At 39.8% G+C, this 22,594-nt stretch overlaps 2 protein-coding genes across 2 annotated transcripts in view; one reads left to right on the top strand and one right to left on the bottom strand.

Moving 5' to 3' along the window:
- Nucleotides 1-11,675, bottom strand: part of LOC145479690 (lipase member K-like) — a 13,735-nt gene extending 2,060 nt beyond the window's left edge. Inside the window, exons 1-6 of the mRNA XM_081458117.1 lie at nt 11,551-11,675; nt 10,367-10,689; nt 8,024-8,267; nt 7,095-7,250; nt 1,731-1,802; nt 1,460-1,528 (exon numbers count right to left, since the gene is read on the bottom strand). Of these exons, the coding sequence (XP_081314243.1) occupies nt 1,460-1,528; nt 1,731-1,802; nt 7,095-7,250; nt 8,024-8,267; nt 10,367-10,689; nt 11,551-11,670 (984 nt within the window). The 5' untranslated portion in view covers nt 11,671-11,675. The remainder of the gene's footprint in view (nt 1-1,459; nt 1,529-1,730; nt 1,803-7,094; nt 7,251-8,023; nt 8,268-10,366; nt 10,690-11,550) is intronic.
- A 398-nt stretch (nt 11,676-12,073) lies between these two features.
- On the top strand, nt 12,074-22,590 carry LOC145479684 (stabilizer of axonemal microtubules 4-like). The gene is made up of 13 exons (XM_081458110.1): nt 12,074-12,166; nt 12,759-12,994; nt 14,467-14,623; nt 15,141-15,254; nt 15,561-15,621; nt 15,696-15,808; nt 16,267-16,338; nt 16,440-16,541; nt 17,730-17,833; nt 19,469-19,553; nt 20,267-20,361; nt 20,968-21,132; nt 22,003-22,590. The coding sequence occupies exons 2-13, from the start codon at nt 12,771-12,773 to the stop codon at nt 22,082-22,084; spliced, it is 1,374 nt and encodes a 457-aa protein (XP_081314236.1). The 5' UTR covers nt 12,074-12,166; nt 12,759-12,770; the 3' UTR covers nt 22,085-22,590.
- Nucleotides 22,591-22,594: the final 4 nt, after the last annotated feature.

Below are 22,594 nucleotides of genomic sequence, written 5' to 3'. Positions count from 1 at the left end.
GTTGCTATTGTTGTTATTGTCGTTATTGTCGTTGTTGTTGTTGTTATTGTTGTTGCTGTTATTGTTGTTGTTGCTGTTGTTTCCGTTGTTGTTGTTGTTGTTATTGTTGCTATTATTGTTGTTGTTGTTGCTGTTGTTGTTATTGTCGTTGTTGTTGTTGTTATTGTAGTTGCTGTTGTTTCTGTTGTTGTTGTCGTTGTCGTTGTTGCTGTTGCTGTTGTAGTTATTGTTTTTGTTGTTGTTATTGTTGTCTTTATTGTTTCTGTTGTTGTTGTTGTTATTGTTGTCGTCGTCGTCGTCGTTGTTGTTGTTGTTGTTGCTGCTGCTGTTATTGTTGTCGTTGTTGCTATTGTTGTTGCTGTTATTGTTGTCGTTGCTATTGTTGTTGTTGTTGTTGTTGCTATTGTTGCTATTGTCGCTGTCGTTATGGTTGTTGCTGTTACTGTTGTTGTCGTTGTTATTGTTGCCGTTGTAATCGGCTTTCGAACAATCTGGCCCAGAGCTAAACATATGAAAAATGAACGCTGAGTCGTCACGAATTACAAAATTAAAGCAAATGGCAGCACAAAGCGTTAAACATAAAGGAAATTAGTTTACGACAACAAAAGGTTATAATTCATCTGCATAGATATAGAGCAGAGAATGGAGAGTTCAAGAACTGGACTTGAAAAAACGGGGTTAGACTAGGCGATATACGAGGCGCGAAGATACAACAGAGAACGAAGAACTTGAAACCTTGTAAAACATAAATATTGATCTTAAGATTAAAATATGCCAAACAGAGAGAGATTAAAAAGCCATATTGAGTACATCATGAATGTCTGAGTTTCTAGTTGGCGATCAATAAGCACTTAATACCTGGACCCCAAGACCCTCAATGTTTTGACCCACGTCGACGACACGTTACACGTTCTCCTACAATCGGAAAACGCAGTTGAGTTGGGAGGTTTCACAACACTTTTTGGCGCATCCAAGCTTGCGCGCCGTTTGACAAACACGGCAGTGCTTACTGATTTAGCTATCGCTCTTTTGTTGTTAGTGTTTTGTGTGTCAACTACATATCCCCATGAAAGACACCTATTAAATTATAGACTGTTCAAGAGTAAAAGTAATCAAAAAAACTGCGCAATACTTGTCAATTGCAATTCATATTAATAGGCATGAATGTACTGACATTTTCAACTTCAATCTACTAAGTTTTTGAATGACTTTATAGGAGTATTCGCTTTCTTATACAGAAAAAAAAAACAGAACTGAATTCAGTATTACATGCCCTGTGGTTCACATTCAACTGAAAAACTCGGATTCCATTTTATTTCTCGCTAAATTTGCATACTCCATTGCTGGAGGCCTACTCAGCCTCACCAAGCCGACTATCTAAAAAAATTAAAAAAACTAAAAATTACAAAAAATGTAAGATGAGTGTTTTTGTGATGAACAATATTGCAACATAACATACCTGATTGTAATGCTGTCGGTTTCCTTTCCTTCCATAGTCAAACTTCTGACACCTTCCCGATACTATGAGCTGTCAATCAACAACCGATACAAAAAAAAATAATAATTTGTGGTTTATCCTCTTTCAAGTAAAAATCAAGTGAATTCATGAGGTAACGATTCCGACAGACTGACGAAAGTGTTCACAAACCAAAATAGGCGAAACAAGGATAAAAAGAAAACAAAAACAACTCAAGAGCTAAACAGCGCAAAGTGGTTAGTTCCTTACATACCTGGCCAAAATGAATGATGTTCTTCAAGGAAGTACCCGCTGGCCAATTCGATAAATAGACCGGAACCCGGCTCTGGTATGGAAAACAAATAACGTTCGAATTAGCTTAAGGACGTTCGCGCGAAAATTTTTCAACATTAATCTTTTTTCTGAGACTTTTACCACTGTACGACGATGAGTTAGTTACGTCAGAAATGGAAAAAAAGATGGGGGGTCACCGACTTCGTATTGGAGAGAACATGCCCGGAAGAACACCGTAAATCTAAAATATCGGGCTTCGTTAGCGAATAAGGCCACACTATCTGTAAACCCATGTGTTCTGCCAAATATTGTCTAAGTGGACCTATTAAGTGAATTTAGTCAACTGGTGAGGTTCCTTAAAGAACAAGTTCGCATTTAGCGGCCATAGTTTCACGCGCCTTGCAGCCGCAAGATGGCAGGATTCGATGTCCCGTAGACAGAAATCTTCAATTTTTTTTAAGTTCCCACATTGATTTTTTGTTCATTTTTGGACAATGTGGAGATAATTGTTAATAAAGTCTGTTTCTGGAAAGAAAAGTAGGGGTCACCGGACGTCCAAGATCGTTAAATACAGGCAAAGCTATAGCAATGGCCATCTGCCCTATCATTGTTCATTTTATTACTCAGCGCGCGCTCTCATGCATGACGTGGCGTGTGAATTTGCGTGCGCAGTAAGGATGCGCAGAAACAATTAGCGCGAATGTCATTAACACGAAAGACCGTTTTTGACCACATTTCCTAACACCGAGAAGATAGTTGAAGTTGAGTATTTTTGACGAACCTCGAGGTGATTGGAATGTCGACAATATCTTGAGTGTCTGATATATCTTCTCAATCGAGACTAAAACTAAAGCGAAAAAAAAACAGAGAAATAAACAGATATACATACGCAAGAAATTCGAAAACATCAAGATGGATTTTTGAGCGCTAGTTCGACCATGAGAATAAATAGCGTTCTGGCTAGTTCAAATAGTGTTTAGGCTGGCCTAAATAGCACTCCCGTTAGCCTAAATAGCACTCTGGTTAGCCTAAATAGCACTCTGGTTAACCTAAATAACACTCTGGTTACCTAAAAAACACTCTGGTTACCTAAATAGCACTCTAGTTACCTGAAAAACACTCTAGTTAGCCTAAATAACATTCTGGTTAGCCTAAATAACGTCCCGGTTAGCCTAAATAGCGTTCCAGTTAGCTTAAATAGTGTTCCGGTTGGTTTAAATAGCACTCTGGTTACCCTTAATAGCGCCCCGGTCAGCTTGAAGAGAACTCCGGTTACCCTTAATATAACACTCTGATAAGCCTAAATAGAACTCCGGTAAGCCTAAATAGAACTTTGATTAGCCTAAATAGGACTTTGATCAGCCTAAATAACACTCTGATTAGCCTAAATAGCACTCCGGTCAGCCTAAATAGCACTCCGGTTACCCTTAATAGCACTTCAGTTAGCCTAAATAACCCTCTGGTTAACCTACATAACACTACGGTCAGCTTACATAAGTAATTGTTTCACTTGCCCGTTCACGCAGCACAACACAACAGCTCTTTCGGAAATTTTAAAATCATGTATAAAACGCTTATTTAGCAAAAAGGTTTCTCTTTTCATAAAAAAATAAGATGTTAAAAAGCATCTTATCCATAATTATACAAAAAATGAGAATTATTATTATTAAAATTATTACTATAATCTCACAGAAAATACTATTCTTTAACATGTGAGTATAAAAGACCTAGAAACGAAGGTTTTACAAGAAACGCCTTCGTACGGCCTACATTTCACATACCCTGTTAATGAGTTCGTCAAATTTATTAAGCTCGCACCGTTCTTTTTATTTAAAAAGAAAACTGAGCACTTTAGTTTTCAGCCTTTTATAGACCCTTTTCATAAATGGCTGCCAATTTAAAATTCTTTTGTTTGCATTTAAATTAGCCTCACTAAACTCGTTTTGGAGTAAAAATTCTTTTGAATTATCAACTCAAAAATGAGGTTAGTCAGGGTAATTTTAATACTTACAAAAGAATTTATAATTGGCAGCCATTTTTAAAAGGGTCTATAACACATGCTAGAAAGTCAGTTAAGAAAAGGCGCTAAAAATAGTAGCCTCGCTGTCTTTTCAATTGCGAGTCAAAGAGGAAGCTATGTTTTGGAGAATATCTATTGTGGATAGCCGGTCGAATATTTCTCATCCTCCAACAATACGCAATAGGATTCAACGACGAATACAGAAAAACCAGGGTCCACGTGTAAAATAACCAATTCCTCAAAGCGATTCTTTGACCGTAGATGCTTATCATCAACCAGCGGCAAAAAGGCGGCAAATAGCAAATCAAGAACACAAGAAAAACATAAAATGTACTCAGTGAAGTTGTTCTGACGCCAAGAGATTACCAAGGTAAGAGAGTGAATCCCCATATAGGCCTTCTACCCAAGATAACCCTCTTAAGGTCATTCTACTGAAAAAGAACCTGCACTGCGATTTTTGTGAAACTTTGCCTATTGATTGTTTATATAATAGGAACTTAAATTTTGAAATGAAAATGAGATGTCCCCATGTTCGTTTAGGAGCAACAGCACCTTGTTTATACCCAATAAATCCTTATGTTAGCACCATAATTGTAGTCAAGATTGCTTGCTAAATTCTCGTTTCCGACGATTGTTTTTTGTTCTACACTGAGAATTGGTCCATATTTTTTTTACACAGAGAAATTCATTACTCAATTCAAAACAACAGAAAAAAATGATAGGTCATCATACTCGTTTGCGAGAACATGACGATTTACTTCTGTGGCGAGGTCCAGCCGTAAAGAAAAAGCCATTTTTTAATGCGCGCGCGCTAATCACGCGTAAAATTATGCGCAGTAGGAATGCGCAATGCAATACTGGGGAATGACCTTAAGTTATTTTTAGACATTGTACCCAGTTCTTCTGCGGACATTACTCGCGCGTTGCGTGGATGTTTTCGTGGAGGATCTTTTTATGTTTCGTCTCTTTTCAAAGCAAAGGAAAACCTCCAACGCCATGGAGATGTCTTCTTTAATATTTTGATTACAAGCAATCTCGGTATGTTTCAATACATCTCGAAACTTTGATAGGAGTTTAAATAAAAGACGGATGTCCTCTGCACAAACAATAACAACTGAATGAACGGCAGCGATGTTTAGACAAACGAGTGCAAAGCAAACAAATGCCCAAACACAAGCCGAACAAACAGGTGGTCGAAAGTGCAGGCAGACGCTCGCTGCCCAAGTAGCAAAAAGTAGTTTAGCAGCAACGGCAACAACGCCAAAGACAACGTCGATTAAAAAACGACTTAATATTCAACCTACAAATCTCGCGAGAATTCAGATTCATTCAGTTTGTCTATACTGTCAGAAATATCCCAAACAGAATATGTAAGACAGCTTCAAAATTCTAAAAAGAAATTTTAAAAATTGGCCGTCGTATAGTTATACACGATTCCGAAGAACGACGCTTAAAAACACACTCCCATAGTGATAACAGAAGCGAATTTAGTCGAGCAACCGATGTGATCTTCTTCGCGTTTAATTGCCATGGCCAAGAAGACAAGGTATAGAGGCTGGCCCAATAGTGCGACACCGAGATCTGAAACAGCAAGACTCAGCAGCAAGGTCTTCAAAGTAGTTGACAATGACAGCGTCTTCCTGATGGCCTGGATGTTTACAGCATTTATCACGGCGGTGAGACATAGCGAAGCGCTTAATACAAAAGTGAACGCGTTAGCCCAATAACGATCTGTAAGTTGCAAGCTTAACGGCAGATACTGTTGTCACAATGTCCCAAATCTCTTCTGCCCATGATATTTTCGTTGAAGAACGCTTACCCATAAATTGTCTCTATGTGGGACCCCTGTGGGCCCTTTTCTTGATCAACAAATTCTCTAAATTGCCATGTTCGTGGCATGAATAAATTAACTCACTTTCTATTTCTGGCCTTTTTAAAACAATGCTTGATTCTAACGAGATCTGCTTAAAATAGCGCATCGTTGTTAAGCAGACAGGCGCAGCTCTAAGCCAAAGACAATCTTGAAGTACTTAATTAAGTGCGATACCCTCCGAGTATGATAATTTTTTCGTCCTAACTAAACTCAAAATAAACCTCAAGCCAGAGTTGAAATTGCTTTATGCACCTTAAATTTCAAATACAAACCGTGGCAAATGAAACGCATCAATCACTGTTGAATAGGCCTATTGTTAGTTCCTCAAAATTCTTCCTTGTTCCCGGGTCTCAGGGGAATAAAATAAACAAAACTATTTAATGACTCCCGGCTTCCGGTTTATTTCTTTTCCCTCAAAGGCCCGTCCACACGTATCCGGATATTTTTTAATCCGCAACTTTTTCTTTCCGGTACGGCTTCCGTCCACACTCATCCGGCGAATTCGGCAGCGAATCCGGATATTTTTGCTACGTGTGGACGGGGAAATTTTCCAATCCGGAAAGAAAAAGTTGCGGATTCAAAAATATCTGGATAGGTATGGACGGGGCCTAAGTCAGATGGGGTGCGGACAAACCCAGAGTATCGAAAAGGTTAACTCACTACCCGCGGGTTTAACCGTTATCGGATATTTTTGTGAATAAAGAGGATCATGAAAGTGAAGAATGATCATTGCAGTAAATTTTCCAATTTAAGTAATTGGAAAGAAGAAGCCTGAAAAAATCAGGGCTTCAACGGGATTCGAACCCGTGACCTCCGCGAACTGAGCTATGAAGCCATACATTGGAAAATTTACTGCGATGATCATTCTTCACTTTCATCTACAACCGCAATTCAAATATGAATTATTTCATATAACTTCACATCAAAGAGAATCATGTTTCCTGTAGGTAGTGTCGGCCGACACTAAAAAAAATTAAAATAAATTAACCATAGAATCAGAAAAAAAAAATTCTGTTACGCAGTTGCTGGTTACGCCGTTATGCGTTTTACTATTAACCAACCTCTCGGAGCAACGTCACAGCTTTTAGCGCAGTCTTGCAGCTCACTGTTTGTCTTTTATAGGCTCAGGCCACACTACGCCGGAGAAATTTGAAAGCGCAACAATCACCGGTCATTATTTTTGGATTTGCGTTTGAGGAAAACTCGGACAGAGAAATCACATGATTCATAACGTCATCATTTTTTAAAACCTCCGTTTTCAAAATGTTTTCCGTCCACACTAAAACGCAAAGCCGGCGTTTTCAAATTCCTCCGGTTCGAAGAGCGTTTTCTAAAACCTCCGTTTTCGAGCTTGACTAGTGTGGACAGTAGGCCTAACCGTAGAAATAATGCTGCGTTTTCTGCGGCGTAGTGTGGGCTGGGCCTTAGAATGAAAATAATTCCATACTTACCATATTGTTGTTGATGTCATCGAAACCAAACACAAGCTCCCCGATATCATAGCAAACTTTCTCTGACCATTTGCCGCCACAAAAGCCAATATCTAAGAGTTTTTGAAGCACTCGGCCAGGCAAGAACTCGCTCTCGCCAAGAGGATGAAGAAATTGCTGAAAAAAAATACAGAAAAACCACTTGAATTAAAGAGAAACAGTATACAAGTGGAAACTTGACTTGAAATGACACAAATTAGCCGTTCACTGCTGCTGAGGTCTCAATTTATTAACGTACGAATTGGTTAATTAATTTATAATCTTTGATAGGCATTACAAAAGTGAGCTTGGGTGAGGCTGTTCGACTCAGACGATAATGGAATCTCAAGGTTGTCACTCCATTAAAACCTAAAAAGGCCCATCACAGATCAACCTTGTTCCCAGGATCTCTTAGAGTATCTTCCAGCTCTACCGGAACGAGATCGACCGAGAGAAGGCTGGGGGAAAGATGAGAGACCCTGGGAACGAGGTTGATCACTGGCATAGTTTTCTTTACAAATACAACCATTTTACAGTTGTCTGCTCAGTGACCTGGCCTCTGAATGGCAGCGTGGCTGGATGTGACCTTGTTTTGGTACAGACCTCGCTGCTTTTGTAGTGTAAATCAAGTTGCTCTCATGCCAACTTGTTCGCAGTTAAATGAAAAAGCAGAGAGTTCTGTATCAAAGCAAGGTCACCTCCAGCCTCGCTTGCATTCAAAGGCCAGGTAACTGAGCACATAACTGTAAAACGGCCTACTGGCCAAAATATGACAATGGAGTAACATACGGTACTGTTTTGTCTTGTAGTGGGGTAAGCGGTTTCCGTGCTCTCTCTCGCTCTCTTCGTTTTCTCGAAAGGTCTCTATCAGGCTTAAAAAGCTAACGCAGTCTTATGGAAACAGCTCATACCTCAATGGGATTCAGGGTAAAAGCCAAGTCTCTCAATATTGCCGCAGTGTGGTTCAAGTAGAAAATGGGTGCCAAGGCAATAAACAACTTTACTTTCTTTGCTAGTTCAGGATTGGCTGAGAATTCCGTGAAACCGATCAAGGTTCCTTGAGAGTGGCCAATGTAAAACAGTTGAGTTTGACCGCTGACCTTCAATACGTGTTCCAACATGGCGGGAATGTCATATTGTGCCATTTCCTGAAAACTGAAGAAAAAAAAGTGGACGACGAATGTTCATCGTGTCGTGAGCATGGGACACAGGAAGAAACCTGAGTCCCGTCACGGCTGTCCCGTCGGAAAATCGATTAACGTCGAAACGTCGAAATTCCGTCGTGATCCAAAAGCTGATTTGTGCTCATCCTCGCTCATTTGTTCAAACTTGTCGCGTTGCCAGGAGTCAGGCGCTATCTACAACCTAAAAGAGCTCGAGAGAATAGAAGGGTTCTTGATCCCGTAGCTACGGAGTAGGGTGCCAATTTGCGATTTAGTTCCACCTTTTTTTGAGTAGGGGGGGGGGGGGGGAGAGGGCGCGGAATGGTTGTATTGCAAAAAAATGAAAAATCGGTAAGACCATTACATGCGATGGGTGAAAGAGGATTTTAATTGTTTAAAAATGGGTTGCATGCGATGGGTTTTTGCTGTAAGCTGTTCCGCTTTAATTTTCAGACACCGGTGTCATCCATTGTTTGTTAATTTGTTTTTTCCTTTCTCTTTGATTCATTTATCCAGCTTGTGTTAGCTGTTTAAAAGTTCGAGTATAAATAAAATTTTATGAATGGAAATGTAAAATTCCGTACACCATTAGAACATAGTGAACATCAGCCTAAAATTTAATTTCCTGCGTAGTCTCTACAGTCCGGTAGGTATATTTTGCAGGTTGCAGGTTGCAGGTTGAAATTTAATTATAACTGGAAAACCGCGGGCACTAAAAATAATTATTATATGGCTGTGTCTCACAAGGACTGGGAACTACCGAATTCACGAATTTGATTGGCTGAAATTGATATTGACCGCGGTCTTCATTTTGCGTTGAAAAAGTAGCAGACTAAAATACAAAAATGTTCACCATTTTCTTTTATTTTCTTCTCAATCATTTATGGAAGTGCCAAAAAGCCTAGTGACAAAAAAAAAGTAAAGAGGACGAGCAAATTTTGGCAGGTTTAAGTTAAGTTCATTGCCATTCGCAAGCAAAATGTCAGCAAACCAGTTACATTAAATTACAGTTTTCTTCTTTGCCATATAATGAACATCTTATTAACCAAGCTAAGTCGGTCTGTATGGGAGAATCTTGACTGAGGTCAAGATTCTCCCATACAGACCTCCTGCTCGGTTAATAAGTATGGGTTATTGACCAAGTGTGAGGTCAAGATGGCTGGATATTGGCCAAGTTCTTTTTCTGCGTGTTTATGGACCAAGACGGAGTCGAGGTCCATAAACTCGTAAAAAAAAAGAACGAGGCCAATATCCAGCCATTTTGACCAAACAAGCTTGGTCAATAAAGGATTTATTATATGGCTTTCGGGGAAATTTTTCTTGCAGGACACGGCGGGTAGTCCCAAGCGGGCAAGATAGCTCCATCTTGCCCGCTCAGGTAGCCAATCACAGCACAGGATTTGATTCATCTTGCCCGCTCACGGAGCTAGCCATATAATAAGAGTTATTAATAACCTATATATTCATCAGGGGTTCTTACGTAAAGTAGTTCGTCTCTTTTACATAGTGAAAACACGATCGATCCGCTAGAAGTACTTATTGATTGAGACGCTGAGACCAGTGAAATCTCTTCAAAGCCATCTGGATGGCCGCTCCACAGATGTTTCCATCAATTCCAGATTTGGCTCGGGTCTTCCCTCAACAACAGAGGATTGCCATCACAAATGAAGCAAATATATATAAAGAAATGAAATAATACAAGATTTTAACTGATGGAATATACTAGCACAAGCCCAGTGTGCTTTCATTTTGGTACTCACAGAGAAGAAACCAAATTCAGCAGATATTTCAGATGATATTTCAGATGTTTCTTCAAAGACAACAATTCATTGCCAGCTTAAAATGATAGGAATATACTCTCCTCCCATCGCTTCGGCCGATTAGGCACTTAAATGGAAGCCACCTTTCTGAGCGATTGTAAACAGTGTCATGTAACAGTCATGGTAAGTCTACCACCTGTACATTTCTTTTAAGTGCCAGCAGTTTTCCAGTTATAATTAAATTTCAACCTGCAACCTGCAACCTGCAAAATATACCTGCTGTCTACAGTCTATCTAGCAAATCTTAAGTTATCATCTCAAGAAAACTTACCTCCAATCCCAAAATTTTCTGTGGGAAGGTTTTAGGTCAAGATTGCTTCTTGAGTATCTATTTCCCCGGATGTTACCGAGCCATACATCGAAACCATTGTCCGCCAAGATGTAGCCCAGGCTGTCCCAAGGATAATTTTGGACCCAGTTAGAGGAGTCCGCCAGGAGGCCATGCTGTAGGAACACCACAGGTTTGGGGACCACTTGGGCCTGAGTTCTCTGAGCTTGTCCATGTGGAATGCGCTGAATACCAAGTATAAAATTATCCAGGGTGGTCACATAATGTTCTTCCACTGGGTAGCCACGATTTGTGATCAGCTGACTCTAAAGTTGTTCAAAGACAAGCAGCAGATACCAACAGAGATTACCATAGTCATAGTTTACAGCCCTGTTGCTAGTGCTTTGTTAACAATTCTTTAGAGAAAGAAAGGCTTCTCTTAAATCATCCTTCCCTGTTTGCACATATTTACTAGGGTTCCTGTCCTTTCCTCAATGGTGTTCCCACCTCTTAGTGTTTTTTGTATTGCAAAATATGACACAATGCTGCAATATGTTGACCTATTTCTCACAGGGAATTCTACTTCCCACCCCGCCTCTCGTAATGTTCCCTCCTCCCCCTTTCACTTCCTGGGTAACGCCCCCTGGCCTCCTCAACACGATTAACGTATGAATACAATAAATTAACGTCCTTGAAGAGACCTATTTCCACAGTTTCCATGTTATATACTGAATACTGAGCTTAACGAGATGTTCTTCGGAGTGCTAGTCACCAAGGAAAAGATACTGTATTTAAGCTTATGTGCACCGTGTTATGCAACAGCAATTTTAGCGTGGTGATGGCTGTGTTTTGCCATCGCAGGAGAAGAAACGAAAAGAAGGCGGTCAAGCAATGCATAAGTATTTTGTCTGAACGTCAAACTACTTTCTTCGCCTATTTCCCTGGTCACGATAGAATTTGACCTCTGCATAATGTTTTCTCGGAATACATGAAAGATTTTCAAGACTTGGCCTGTATACGAATGACATAAATGAATACTAAACAGACAGTGTACTGATGTCAACTGATTTGTAATGTGGATTTTCAATAAGGGCACAGACATACACGGCCAAACTAAAACGCATTATTGAAATCACACGAAGAAATAATGTAGCAAAAGTATCGCATAAGATCGCATATATACTCACAACATTGCGAAACGCATCAGGATCCAAAGGCTTTGGACAACAGTCTTTGATCGATAGAACTTCCACGAAAAGCAACAGACTCAACGGAACAATACAGGTTTCACGCAGTGCAAAACTCATCTCTCTTGTCTGATCGCAGGCCTTCCTTTCACTTTCCCTTCTCTGTTGAAGATGAAGTAAACTTGTCAGTTTTGCCTGACAATCAACCAGATGACAGTGCAATCGCCCACTTGTTATTTGAAAACTGTTGAAACCTCAGAAATATTTGTCGCTAACGGATTTACACGAGGTGAACAGCGAATCGTGTACGGGAGAGAGTAAACTCAATTCTCCCTAAAGAATACTTTTAAATGCGCCCAATTTACAGTGAAACAGACGAAAAGTTATGGGATTGTGTTACTTTAGTGCGTTACACTCCTGTACAACGCGTTACGCGTTACGCACCTATTAATTTGTTTCCGCACGGCGGAAGTATTTGATCAGCGGTTGCCCATTAGTCACCTTGGTAACCGCGTTGTTGTACCCAGGAATGACTGAAATAATCTTGAAGTGAACAACATTTCTACGAATTATTTTCCTAAAATTTACACAGAGAAGACCTTATCATCAACGGAAGGTAAAAGTGTAGTCTTAATTTTAATGTAACGTCTTATAGAAGAGTGATTTACCCCTCAATCGCACAATCAACAGGATTTTCACATTGCGAAACTTCGGTCGAGCCAGATGACAAATAGCGCTTATGTTAATCTAAGATAGAAATGTTTCTGTTTTTAGCCAAAACATGTAAGCTTAAGTTCTTTGGAAGTTTAAAAAGTAAATTGACTCAAAGAAAGGGTCATAGTCCTTTAGTAGTTTCCACGGTCCAAACATACCAAGCTTTCACAGGGCTTTAACATCGATTCACGATACGTAAGCATTAGTGTTTCGATTTAATCGAATACTGCTCACGAGTCCTACTTAATTGAAGCACGATGTTGTGTATACGCAGCGTTTTCATTGCTTAAAAAGTGCCGATGAGGTATTTATCGCAAAAAAATTATGTACATTGATGAAAGTAATGTAAGCGCCGATTATAATTTAAAACTTTTCGTAACCCTTCTGTTGGCAATTTATTTAGTCTAAGATTTACTGTTAAAGACATGTGACTTGTATAGGGCCGCTGTAGATTGATGATATTCACTGTTACAACAGTTCATCTTTTCCTGTAGAACCACATAAAAATGGGACGTCTCCCTTATGGGCCAGGAAATGCCCACATTCTACAGAGCAAGGGCCCAGACAAGGGGGTCATGAAGTTCTACTGTACAGAATATTCAACCAACTATGGCAAGGAAAGCTTTATTCCTAGGACTGGTCATCATTCTGGTACTGGATATCAGTCTAATTTTAGACCAGGGGTCTATTACAGTCGTCGCTTGGATGAGCTTGATAACCCTGCAATGGGGTAAGATGATGAAGTAATCATATTTGCAAATACATATAAACAGTGGCGAAGCCCCCACCTCCCTTATTTTGGGTACAAAAAAAGTCACAGAAGAAAGAAAAGCAAACAGGGCAAGCAAACCCCCCCCCCTCCATCCCCCCCTCCATCCCCCCCTCCCCCCTTAGCTCAAGGTCTGGATCCACCACTAGTAAAGGGTTGTTACTGACTGTGCCTGAGGATAATCACAGTACGTATAAAATGCACTATTACTTGTAGCTCTGGGCTAGAAGGAAAAATGTAATGGATGATAACACGTAAACTAGGTGGTCCACAAGACAAAGTCAAATGTATCACTAAATAAGTTATCATACTCTTAATAGTAGAAAGCTCTGATTGCCAACAAAGTTTTGTAAAAGATACAAGTTTCAAAATGCAATACATTGTGTGTACAGTGAGTACAATGACTAAAAGATACAATGTTTGAAAATTTGTCCAAAACAACATTAGCTTTTCACTGCCTTTGATGGCTTTCTGTAGTGTCAAACTCAGATCAAATTGTGGGCATACACTGTAAATTAAAATACATATATTTTTCAAGCTGTCAGTTAAGTGTTTCTCCAGGTGAACTATCAACTACATTATGGTGGCCTCATGTAGTGTGATTGTCCGGGTGAGGGTAGTACTGAAAAGAACTGTTGTTGGTGACTGATGTCTTGACAACCTGAGCAGAAGTCATCTTCCGCTCAGGTTGTTGAAGCGTCAGTCACCAACAACAGTTCTTTTCAGAACTACCCTCATCTGGACGATCACACTATACAAACTACTGATACTCCTGGGTTCAAACCATTTACTATTATGGTGGCCTGTTACTTATTTAACTCTGTTTTGTTCCCCAACAAATCCCAATGGCAAAAATTAATAAATATATCAATTGGCAAAACCCGGTTGACAACAAAATGAGCTACTATACGAACTATGATCGCAAGTTTGAGCCACATCACATAGTCATGCTATCTCTCTATCTATTCTCTGATAGATGACATGGGTAAGAACTTGAGATGTCACAAGAAGTTTGAACTGGGTCTCAGAAGATGCACTGGACACTTATAGCACATGTTTAATATTATTATAATTATATAGTAGAACTTGTTTTGGAGTTTTACAAGTTTCAGATGCTTATTAAGTAACCTGTACACACTTTTGTGTTACTTTAACTTAATTTACAAGTTTAACAAGTTTTACAAGTTTTTCTTCATTTATATTTAAATTTGTACCCATTTTATTCATGCAGTTGACTTGATAATGATGTTAAGCAAACATCGAAACATTGTTGTTGTTTTTTAAACCAAAATGGTTTTTTAAAACTTAAAAGTTTTTCCATATTGTCACAGTGTTTTATAGTTAAGTTGTTGAGAAAATAACTTAATTTAATTCCTATTCTAATATAAATTATATTATTATTAACAAATTGAAATTTTCTTTGCTTCCCTCAGTCGTCTTTTGACAGACAATTACACATCCATTACCAAGAAACACTTTTTGCCTTCCAAAGGATCAAGTGGCATTGATCCCTTCTCCAGAGGACTCTACATGACGGTAACTAGTGGGTTTGTTAAAGACATCCCTGTCACCATTCCAAGATCGAGACAGGTAAGCAACTGTGCCCAGTAGCATCTAAGGAAATGAATTCTAATCTAGTGTGACTGGTCAAGGCTGTGGTCCTTGAAAAATTATGAGGAGCCCAAAAGTTTCTAACCATGAAATCCCGGGTGCCCAGCACTATAATAAGCTTATATGAAAAATAGACATTTTTCCAGTTCCCCCAAAGCAGAAATTGGTTGCATGCGGCACTCAGGTACTTCTAGAGCAAGGTAAAAATAATACATGTACTTAATAATTATTTGCCTCTAATAAGCTTACATCTTTTTATTGACAATTCTGAGAAATATACATGTAGGGTCAAGGCCAGATTTAGGTGGGGGATTACCTTAAAGCCACCCAGCCTTGACAAATCCTGGATTCATCCCTGGGAGTGGCTTGAAAAGGCATCTTAATTTTGTCAATAATGTTTATATTCTTGGTTATTAATATGCGGCAAGATAATAGTCTGCTTATCAATTAAATCACTATTCAGGTAAAAGACAATCCTTGCTTTTTACAACAATAGGTAAGAGATATTCACATTGACACCAGAGCTAAGGGAACAGTGTATCCATTTCATCGTCCCTTGCTGCACACTCTCAGACAGAAGGATCCCATTTCCAGAGAAAATGCCTTCCATGTAAGTTGAAAATTAGTAAACTAAGGTGCTTCGTTTCATTATAATTACCTGGAAGCTAAAACACATGCTGCCACATTAAATGTTGAACAGAAAACATGATACAGATTGTACAACTGAAACTTCCCCCTCCATATACAGTCTGTACATTGGAATTCCATCCCTGACTGGGGCAAACACACATGATATACTGTATTTTACAAAACTTTTCCCATGCTCTTTACAACATCCACTGAAGAGTTAAAAATCTGAGTTAAAAAGTCAACACTATTTTCAAGATTTCACCATTTCTTGATTTCATTTCTTCAGGGACCAAGCTACATGTCCACAGAAAACCACACCAACTTTCTTGGAACTACCAGTCAACGAAGTAAGTACTGCTGCTTGCACATGACTGTCGACAAAACATGTAATTTGCGCTTAAGATGGTTCTTTTTCTTTCAGTGGACACTTCAACAAAGACTGTGGGATATAAAGAGGGATCAGGCTTTACACATGCTTATAACGATGAGCCAATCACTTTCAATCCGATGGAGGCTCATGAAGGAATAAGAGATGTAAGATGTGTGATGATTGAATGACTTGCCACAGGACTAAATGTACCTTACTGCTAAATATTTTATTAAGTTTTGCCTTTTCGAGGTGATGCTCATGACACAATGTAGTTCCCCTCTAACAAGTTCTCTACTTTAATAAATGCAGTAGACTTAAGTTTACTATTTTTTTCCTCAACTCATTTTTTTTTTCTCAACTCAGCAATTCACATTTTGTTATGACTGAGACAAGAGCATCTTACACCCTACTCACTTCCCTAACCCACATCACTTTACCACTGCTGTACAAACAATTTGGGCTAAACAGTGTATTATGTCTTTTAAAAGGATTAAGATTACCTTTGGGCCATTGCACTGTTCCTCAGCTCTTCATATGCCTTAAGTTGCTACAATGAATTAAGTTTGCTGAGTAATTAATGGATTAACTAATAAAATGTGTTTATGATATTCTTTGTTTTCAGCCACGATGGACTCACAGACCAACAGGCTCAAGTATTATGAAGAGAGATTTTCTCCCTGTTGAATATCTGCATGTGAGTTTAATAAATTTATAACTGTTATAAACTCATCATGGACCAATTCCTGCTAAGCTAATTTATGATGATTCATACTTAATATTATATTTCACTCACAGGGGAATGAGAGTCTGCCAGTTTTGTCTCATGGATCAGAACGTGGCACAGGATTCACTCACGGCACAAAAGCAAGACCAGTTTTCTATTCAAAAGTGGGACAGGTAAGCGGAGATGCTGCAAAGTGCACGTACACTGCTCTTAAACTGAGAAACAGTCCTCAGTGTTACATCAATCTGATAGTAAATATGTATGTATCTACATGTGCAGTCAAACCCTGCTAGTACAGAAACCACTAAGATCTGGCAACAGGGCATACTGGCACTAAAAAATTGACTGTAAGAAGTCTGTATTACATTGAACTCGTCTATAAAGTAGGATTTGACTTGTCCACTGCAGAAGATTATAGGGATACTTCACAGGTATTTTGATGTGGTGAGAAATGCCAGTCATCAGTTTATTTCTTAATAAAATCTACATTTTACAGTTGGACTGGCCCGCGGATAGCGCATAGAAGAGCTGAAATGTTTTTTAATCTGAGCCTCTAGAGCTCTCCTTTTATTGGTAGGGGGACTGGGTAGGAGGCAGCTGTAGTCCTAGTCTAAAGATGTTATGGAGGGGCAGTGGAAGTGGCAGGGGGCGGGGGAGGGGGGAAGGATAGGACGGTTTTTCAAAACCAAGACCCTACATTTTTCAACCCTACGACGTATGATAATTTTTCTGATGCACCTCAACCCTTTCAACTGCAATGACCATGATAGATCCTCTTTGCAGAGAACTGTCATGTGATAAGGGTCGTACAGGGGTATTCTCGTGATGCGTGATTAGCTGATTTTATTTTCCGTAAAACGTGAATTTAGGAAATTATTCTTCGTGACTCGTGATCAGAAGGTTTTGCATGACCCGTGAAGAACCTGAATTATTAACCGATATTCGTGATTTACCACTCTATTCTACGTGATTTTCAGACACAAGTCCTCCGAATGCTTAGAGTCGTTTATCGAGAGTGACTTAGGTATGCGATTTGCAATATGGAGCCTTTCGCCTTTCGTCAAACACTGCTTCTCGTGTAAGAACAGATCATTAAAAAGAGTATCTTACTTGCTTATTTTCGTGATTCGGGAAACGAAATCTTTACATCCGTCATCCGTGATCCTCTATATTTCCCGTTCGTGAACCGTACCAGAGACCCCCCTGTACGACCCTCTGTGATACTGCAGATATTGTCGGCTATTTTTCAGAGTTTGTTTATAGTTATTGAAGCTAGATTCCTTGTGTAAATGCCACTTTATATTATAAAAATGTTCTACTCACTGTTATTTTGGACTGATCATTTCATGTATTCACTTCAGGAATACACAAAACTTGCCGACCTTCATCCACGAGTCCAAGAGCGAATAAAAAAGCTAGATCCAGCCGAATACTCCAACATGGCAAACTCTCATAACTCCTCGAGGTACATGTACCTTGTATTTTGAGATAACTATATACTGCTTTGATCATCAAGGCTGAGGCTTAACATACATTCTTTGGGTAAACTTGAAATTGTTGCTTCGTCCGCCATTTTTGATATTGCGAGGAGAATGCGCTCTAGAATTTTCCCGCGTCGAGATCTCGCGGTACACTTGAGCTCGCGCCTACACGCGCGCTAAACTCGTGGCTTGCGTTTGAAGAAGAAAATGAATGGTGACAACTAATTCTCTGCCCGCGCCAAGAATTCTTGCTATTAATTTAAGTCTTTTCAGGTTCACGCCACGTAAAACAGATTGTACATAGATCTCGCTCACTTGCCTCACCTGCACAAACTCATACTCGAGGCCTAGAAGGAGTAAATAAGGCATAGCAGTTAAGGATATTGACCGTAGGTAAACTAAATGGAGTATTCTGAGGCCTGTAAATGATTGTAACGGTATGAAAAAATACCCCACCAAAAAGGAGCCACCATAAATGACTATTTCGAAACGAACAGTGAAAAACAGTCAGATACCAAGGATTATATGTCGGTTATTCTTTGCCTATGTAACGATTCTTTTCAAAAACGTCTAAGGCGTTTTCAGCCCGATTTCCTAATAACTGTATGTTTTTGTTTAGACAAGTAATTATGCTGCCGATCTCATTTTGTGCCAGTGAAAAAGACGTGTATCCGAGTATTTTCACAGTGCAACACGATGATACATGTAGCTGGGTGGATCGAGCATTACCAATGTACACGGTGTATATGATCAACTTCAACACTTTTCGTCCTTTTGAAATTTCAATCAGTGTATCAAAAATACCAATTTCTTCAAACCTGTAATGTCTGTTCCAGATATTCTGTTTACTTAGCTTCTTTGTTGGTCCTCTTATACACACTTTTACAGAGACCGAAAATTGATAGAATCGCCCCGCAGGAGGTAATAATAGAGGAAAAAAGGCTACTATATCTGAGGCCCCGTTTACACGTACGGTTCCGGACAAATTTTTGCACGGACAAAAACTTGCACGGTTCCACCTTGCGTTTACACGGGACCGGCAGAACTGGACGAAATTTTGAACAGCTAAGTGTGCAAGTTTGGGACCTGCTTTTTTCAGGTCCCAAACTTGCACATCAAAAATTCGTCCAGTTCCGCCGGTCCCTTGTAAATGCAAGGTGGAACTGTGCAAGTTTTTGTCCGTGCAAAAATTTGTCCGGACCCGTGTAAACGGGGCCTGAAAGTAACGAAAGTCGTTACTTTAACAACTTTACGACAAGATCGCTAGAGAGAATGAAGAGTAAGAGTCTCTTCATAGGCTCTTGCTTAAGAATAGTAGAGAGGGCGACCTCAAATGGCAGTAAGCCGTCAAACAATCGAAATTTAACTGTCCTGCCGCCAAAGACTATGCTTTGTAACCGACAACTATCGAAGATAACCTACCATTGAGTCCCTCATAGTATTTAGTAAGAACAAGAGAAGGAAGCAAACCCTGGCCAAGAGACAAAGAAATCGTTGGACATCGATAATGAGATATGAACAGAGCTTCGCTAGCTCACTTCTTCTAGTCATGCTAAGCTATTGAGTAACTGTGAAAGATCATCTGCCTCATCATGCCAGATATTGTTCTATTTCCACAGCATTGCCAAATTATCATTCAGAGGAAAACAGAGAAATGATCCAACGGAAGCGGAGAGACTGGGTAACGTCTCCACAGGAACAAAGGTCAGTTCAAACAATTCATGACAAACAAAAACGTCTCGCTAAAAGGATCAAATGCTACAAGCGCATGTAGATATAGTAATGCGCGAGAAAATTTTACGAAGAATTTATAAGCTCGTTAGCGCTTTTGCCACCCAGAAATCCAGTGTTACACCCAAAGAGCCAAAAATTTCAACAACCGCTTAGTTCCAAGAGCTTTTTAAATACTGCCGTCAGTTTAGCATGATGCCTTGTCCTGTTGTCTTCGCAGAGTCGTATTTTTGTCAAAACGAGTCTTCATCTGCACGTTCATTTTCAAGCATTTTCTTATACGAATATTTTTTTGCACGAGGACGCGATTTAAATATTAGGCAAAAGGCAGCTCGGAAATGACCTATTGATCTCTGGCTAACCGCAATAGTCGCTGAAAAGTGAGGTACACAGGCTCAAGTAGACAGGCTCTCGTCAATTCTGTTTTCGCAAATCCCCCTCGTTTTCATTAGGTATCGCCTTTAGATACATTTAAGGCAATGGGTAGGAGTATCAGCCTAGTAGCTCATCCCCAGTTGAATTGCTTCTCATCGTTGACGTTCAAACACGGATGGTTACCATCTTGGATGTAAATACTTGCGCGGGACGCGCCCTGGGCCGTGGGAATGATATTCCAAGCTGTGGTGAACGATGTTTCAATGTAAAAGAAACTGATGTTCTACTTTTTGTCCGCCTGACTCTTCCAGGAGCTAACTGGATACAGTGAAAATAACGACCAATATTTTGAGACAGCCGAGACTGCTGACTCTCTGAGAAGATTTGAAACTCACTATAATGCCAAGTAAGTATAGCGGTTCTCCTTGAATTGCCTTTTGTAAGCGGGCTTAACAGCAGAAAGAACTACTGCAAGTTTCCTGGCTTTACGGAGCAGTTTTCTTAGTCTCTCTCTTAGCAAACACTCGTTTTTAAGACTGATTTTCCTTGGTACGTCTAGTTGGAGGTCTTTTTCAGGATATTACCAAGGTAAATTCCATTCCGGCGTTGTACAGTCGAACCAGACAACAATGTTTGTCAATGCCAGTGTCACGGCAATAAGTCTGCATACGAACCAAGAGGCCCATCAGGCCGGAGCTTATCTCGGTTTCTGTGGCATGAAGTGACTATAGGAGTATTTCTACTCCCCCCTCCTCCCCTGGATGGATCCATCGCAGGGTTACCCCCAGCATTAAGTTCGCCGGTACCCATTTCTACACCTGGGTGGAGACAAGCACTGTAAGAGTAAAGTGTCTTGCCCAAGAACACAACACAATGTCCCCGGCCAGGGCTGGGACCCAGACCACTCGATCCGGAGACGAGCGCACTAACCATGACGCCACCGCGCCTCCCATGCCACTGCAACGCCACTGGATATTTCCAGACGAAACTTATTTTCACGCCTTCTTTTCAGACATTATGACATGAATCCACGTGGTGAAGAACGCATGGGTCGAACTGACGGCAACGTGATGATCCAGTTACCGAATGGCTTCACAAAAGGAACTAGTGTTCACACACTAGGACCTGATATCAACACCACAGCTGAGCTCCGCTGGCAGAAGCCCTATGTAGCCAGGTACAGTCAAATTTTACTATATTTACCGCCCCGTTCCCCTGCATGTCACTGTCTCTAATTGAAACGCCTGACCACGAAAACAGAGTGTTCGTACATGGGCAGTTTTGGTTAAAAAATTGTCAAAAGCTTCTGGACTTCCGAAATATGTACTGACCCCGACAGAGGGCGTTCTGGGTTTTCCTAAAACTTCTTCCGTCATGGTGCGTAAAGAAGTGAGAGGGGAGGGCTGAAAGCTTATCAGACCTTGATGATAGCCCCCACTTTGGTATCATCTTCGAGGTTTTGTTCCACTTTTTCCTTCGTTCGCCTTCAACGCTTGTCACGTTGTATATAATGTAATTAGTGCAGTACAATATTCAGGGAGTAATCGGGAGAGTAATTTCAAAATCGAACGGGTGCACCGCGTGAGGCTGAATAGAAATTACAAACACGATTTCTCCCTGAATTGTACGACACTAGATCTCTTTACTAATCAATCGTAACAAATTTCAAGATTAAAAAAGTCTTTGAGAACTTCTTTTGAGCGAGAAGGTCAGTGATGTTTTCCACAAGTTGTAAAAACTGCAGGGAACATTAAGAAGGAAGCCATTAAAGCGTGCGTAATTGACGCACAAATGGCGAAGGTGTCCAATTACAGGTATCCAACTGGATACCTGTAATTGGATTCACACGTGATCGCGCGCCGAATACATGACAAATATACGCGCAGAGAAGCAATCACGATAATTGTGTTATAAATACGATTAAAGGTTACGACATTAATCTATAATGATTAATCGTTACCGGCGTTCTTTTAAGCATATTTCATACATCTTTCATTAGTTTGCCATGTGCAAATTCAAATGATATACTTCCATTTTCTTCGTATAGGAGCATAAAAGCAAGAGATCCCTACTACGATGACCACACGCATGACGCCAAGCTGCACACCGCTGTCCCAATAACTGCTTAACAAGTCGGTGAATCATACTTGGCATCGAGTCAGAATCAAGTTCAGCCATATCACTGCTTGGTCCTGTCTTCTTTTTCTTTCATTTTTGTAATTATCTTATATTATTATCGGTGTACCAGTAATCTTCAAAAGTCAGTAAGTCGCAAAGAAAAATTCGGAGCAATTTGAACCTAAACCGAGCACGTTTTGATCAGTACAGCCTGACATGATTTGAGAAAATTTGTTTTTAAATGAGTGTTTAGAGCATAATTATGTTTAACGCCGTGCAAATACAAATACTTCGTTTATTCGGTCAAATTGCTGTTGTCGTTTTTTTACTCTTCTGTACTCTTAATGTGTAGTCTTGTTCAAGTGAGTTAAGCGATCATTCTGTAGATGCTGAAACGTTTCTCTTGAAATTGAAGTTTAGTAAAAGCAAATAATAAAAAAAGCCATACCCTTAGCTTACTTTTATGAAAGCATGAGCTGTTAAGTACAAGTCTGTTAAATACAATAATAAATCAAAAGATA

Source organism: Orbicella franksi, chromosome 2 (genome assembly GCF_964199315.1).
Source record: "Orbicella franksi chromosome 2, jaOrbFran1.1, whole genome shotgun sequence".
Taxonomy (NCBI): domain Eukaryota; kingdom Metazoa; phylum Cnidaria; class Anthozoa; order Scleractinia; family Merulinidae; genus Orbicella; species Orbicella franksi.
This window is presented reverse-complemented; position numbering and strand designations above follow the sequence as displayed.

Excerpts from the sequence above, each read along its gene's own strand:
- LOC145479684 (XM_081458110.1), top strand. The coding sequence starts at position 12,771 with ATGGGACGTCTCCCTTATGGGCCAGGAAATGCCCACATTCTACAGAGC. Across the intron at positions 19,554-20,266 it reads ACGTCTCCACAGGAACAAAG|GAGCTAACTGGATACAGTGA; the intron begins GTCAGTTCAAAC and ends TGACTCTTCCAG. Across the intron at positions 21,133-22,002 it reads CAGAAGCCCTATGTAGCCAG|GAGCATAAAAGCAAGAGATC; the intron begins GTACAGTCAAAT and ends TTCTTCGTATAG.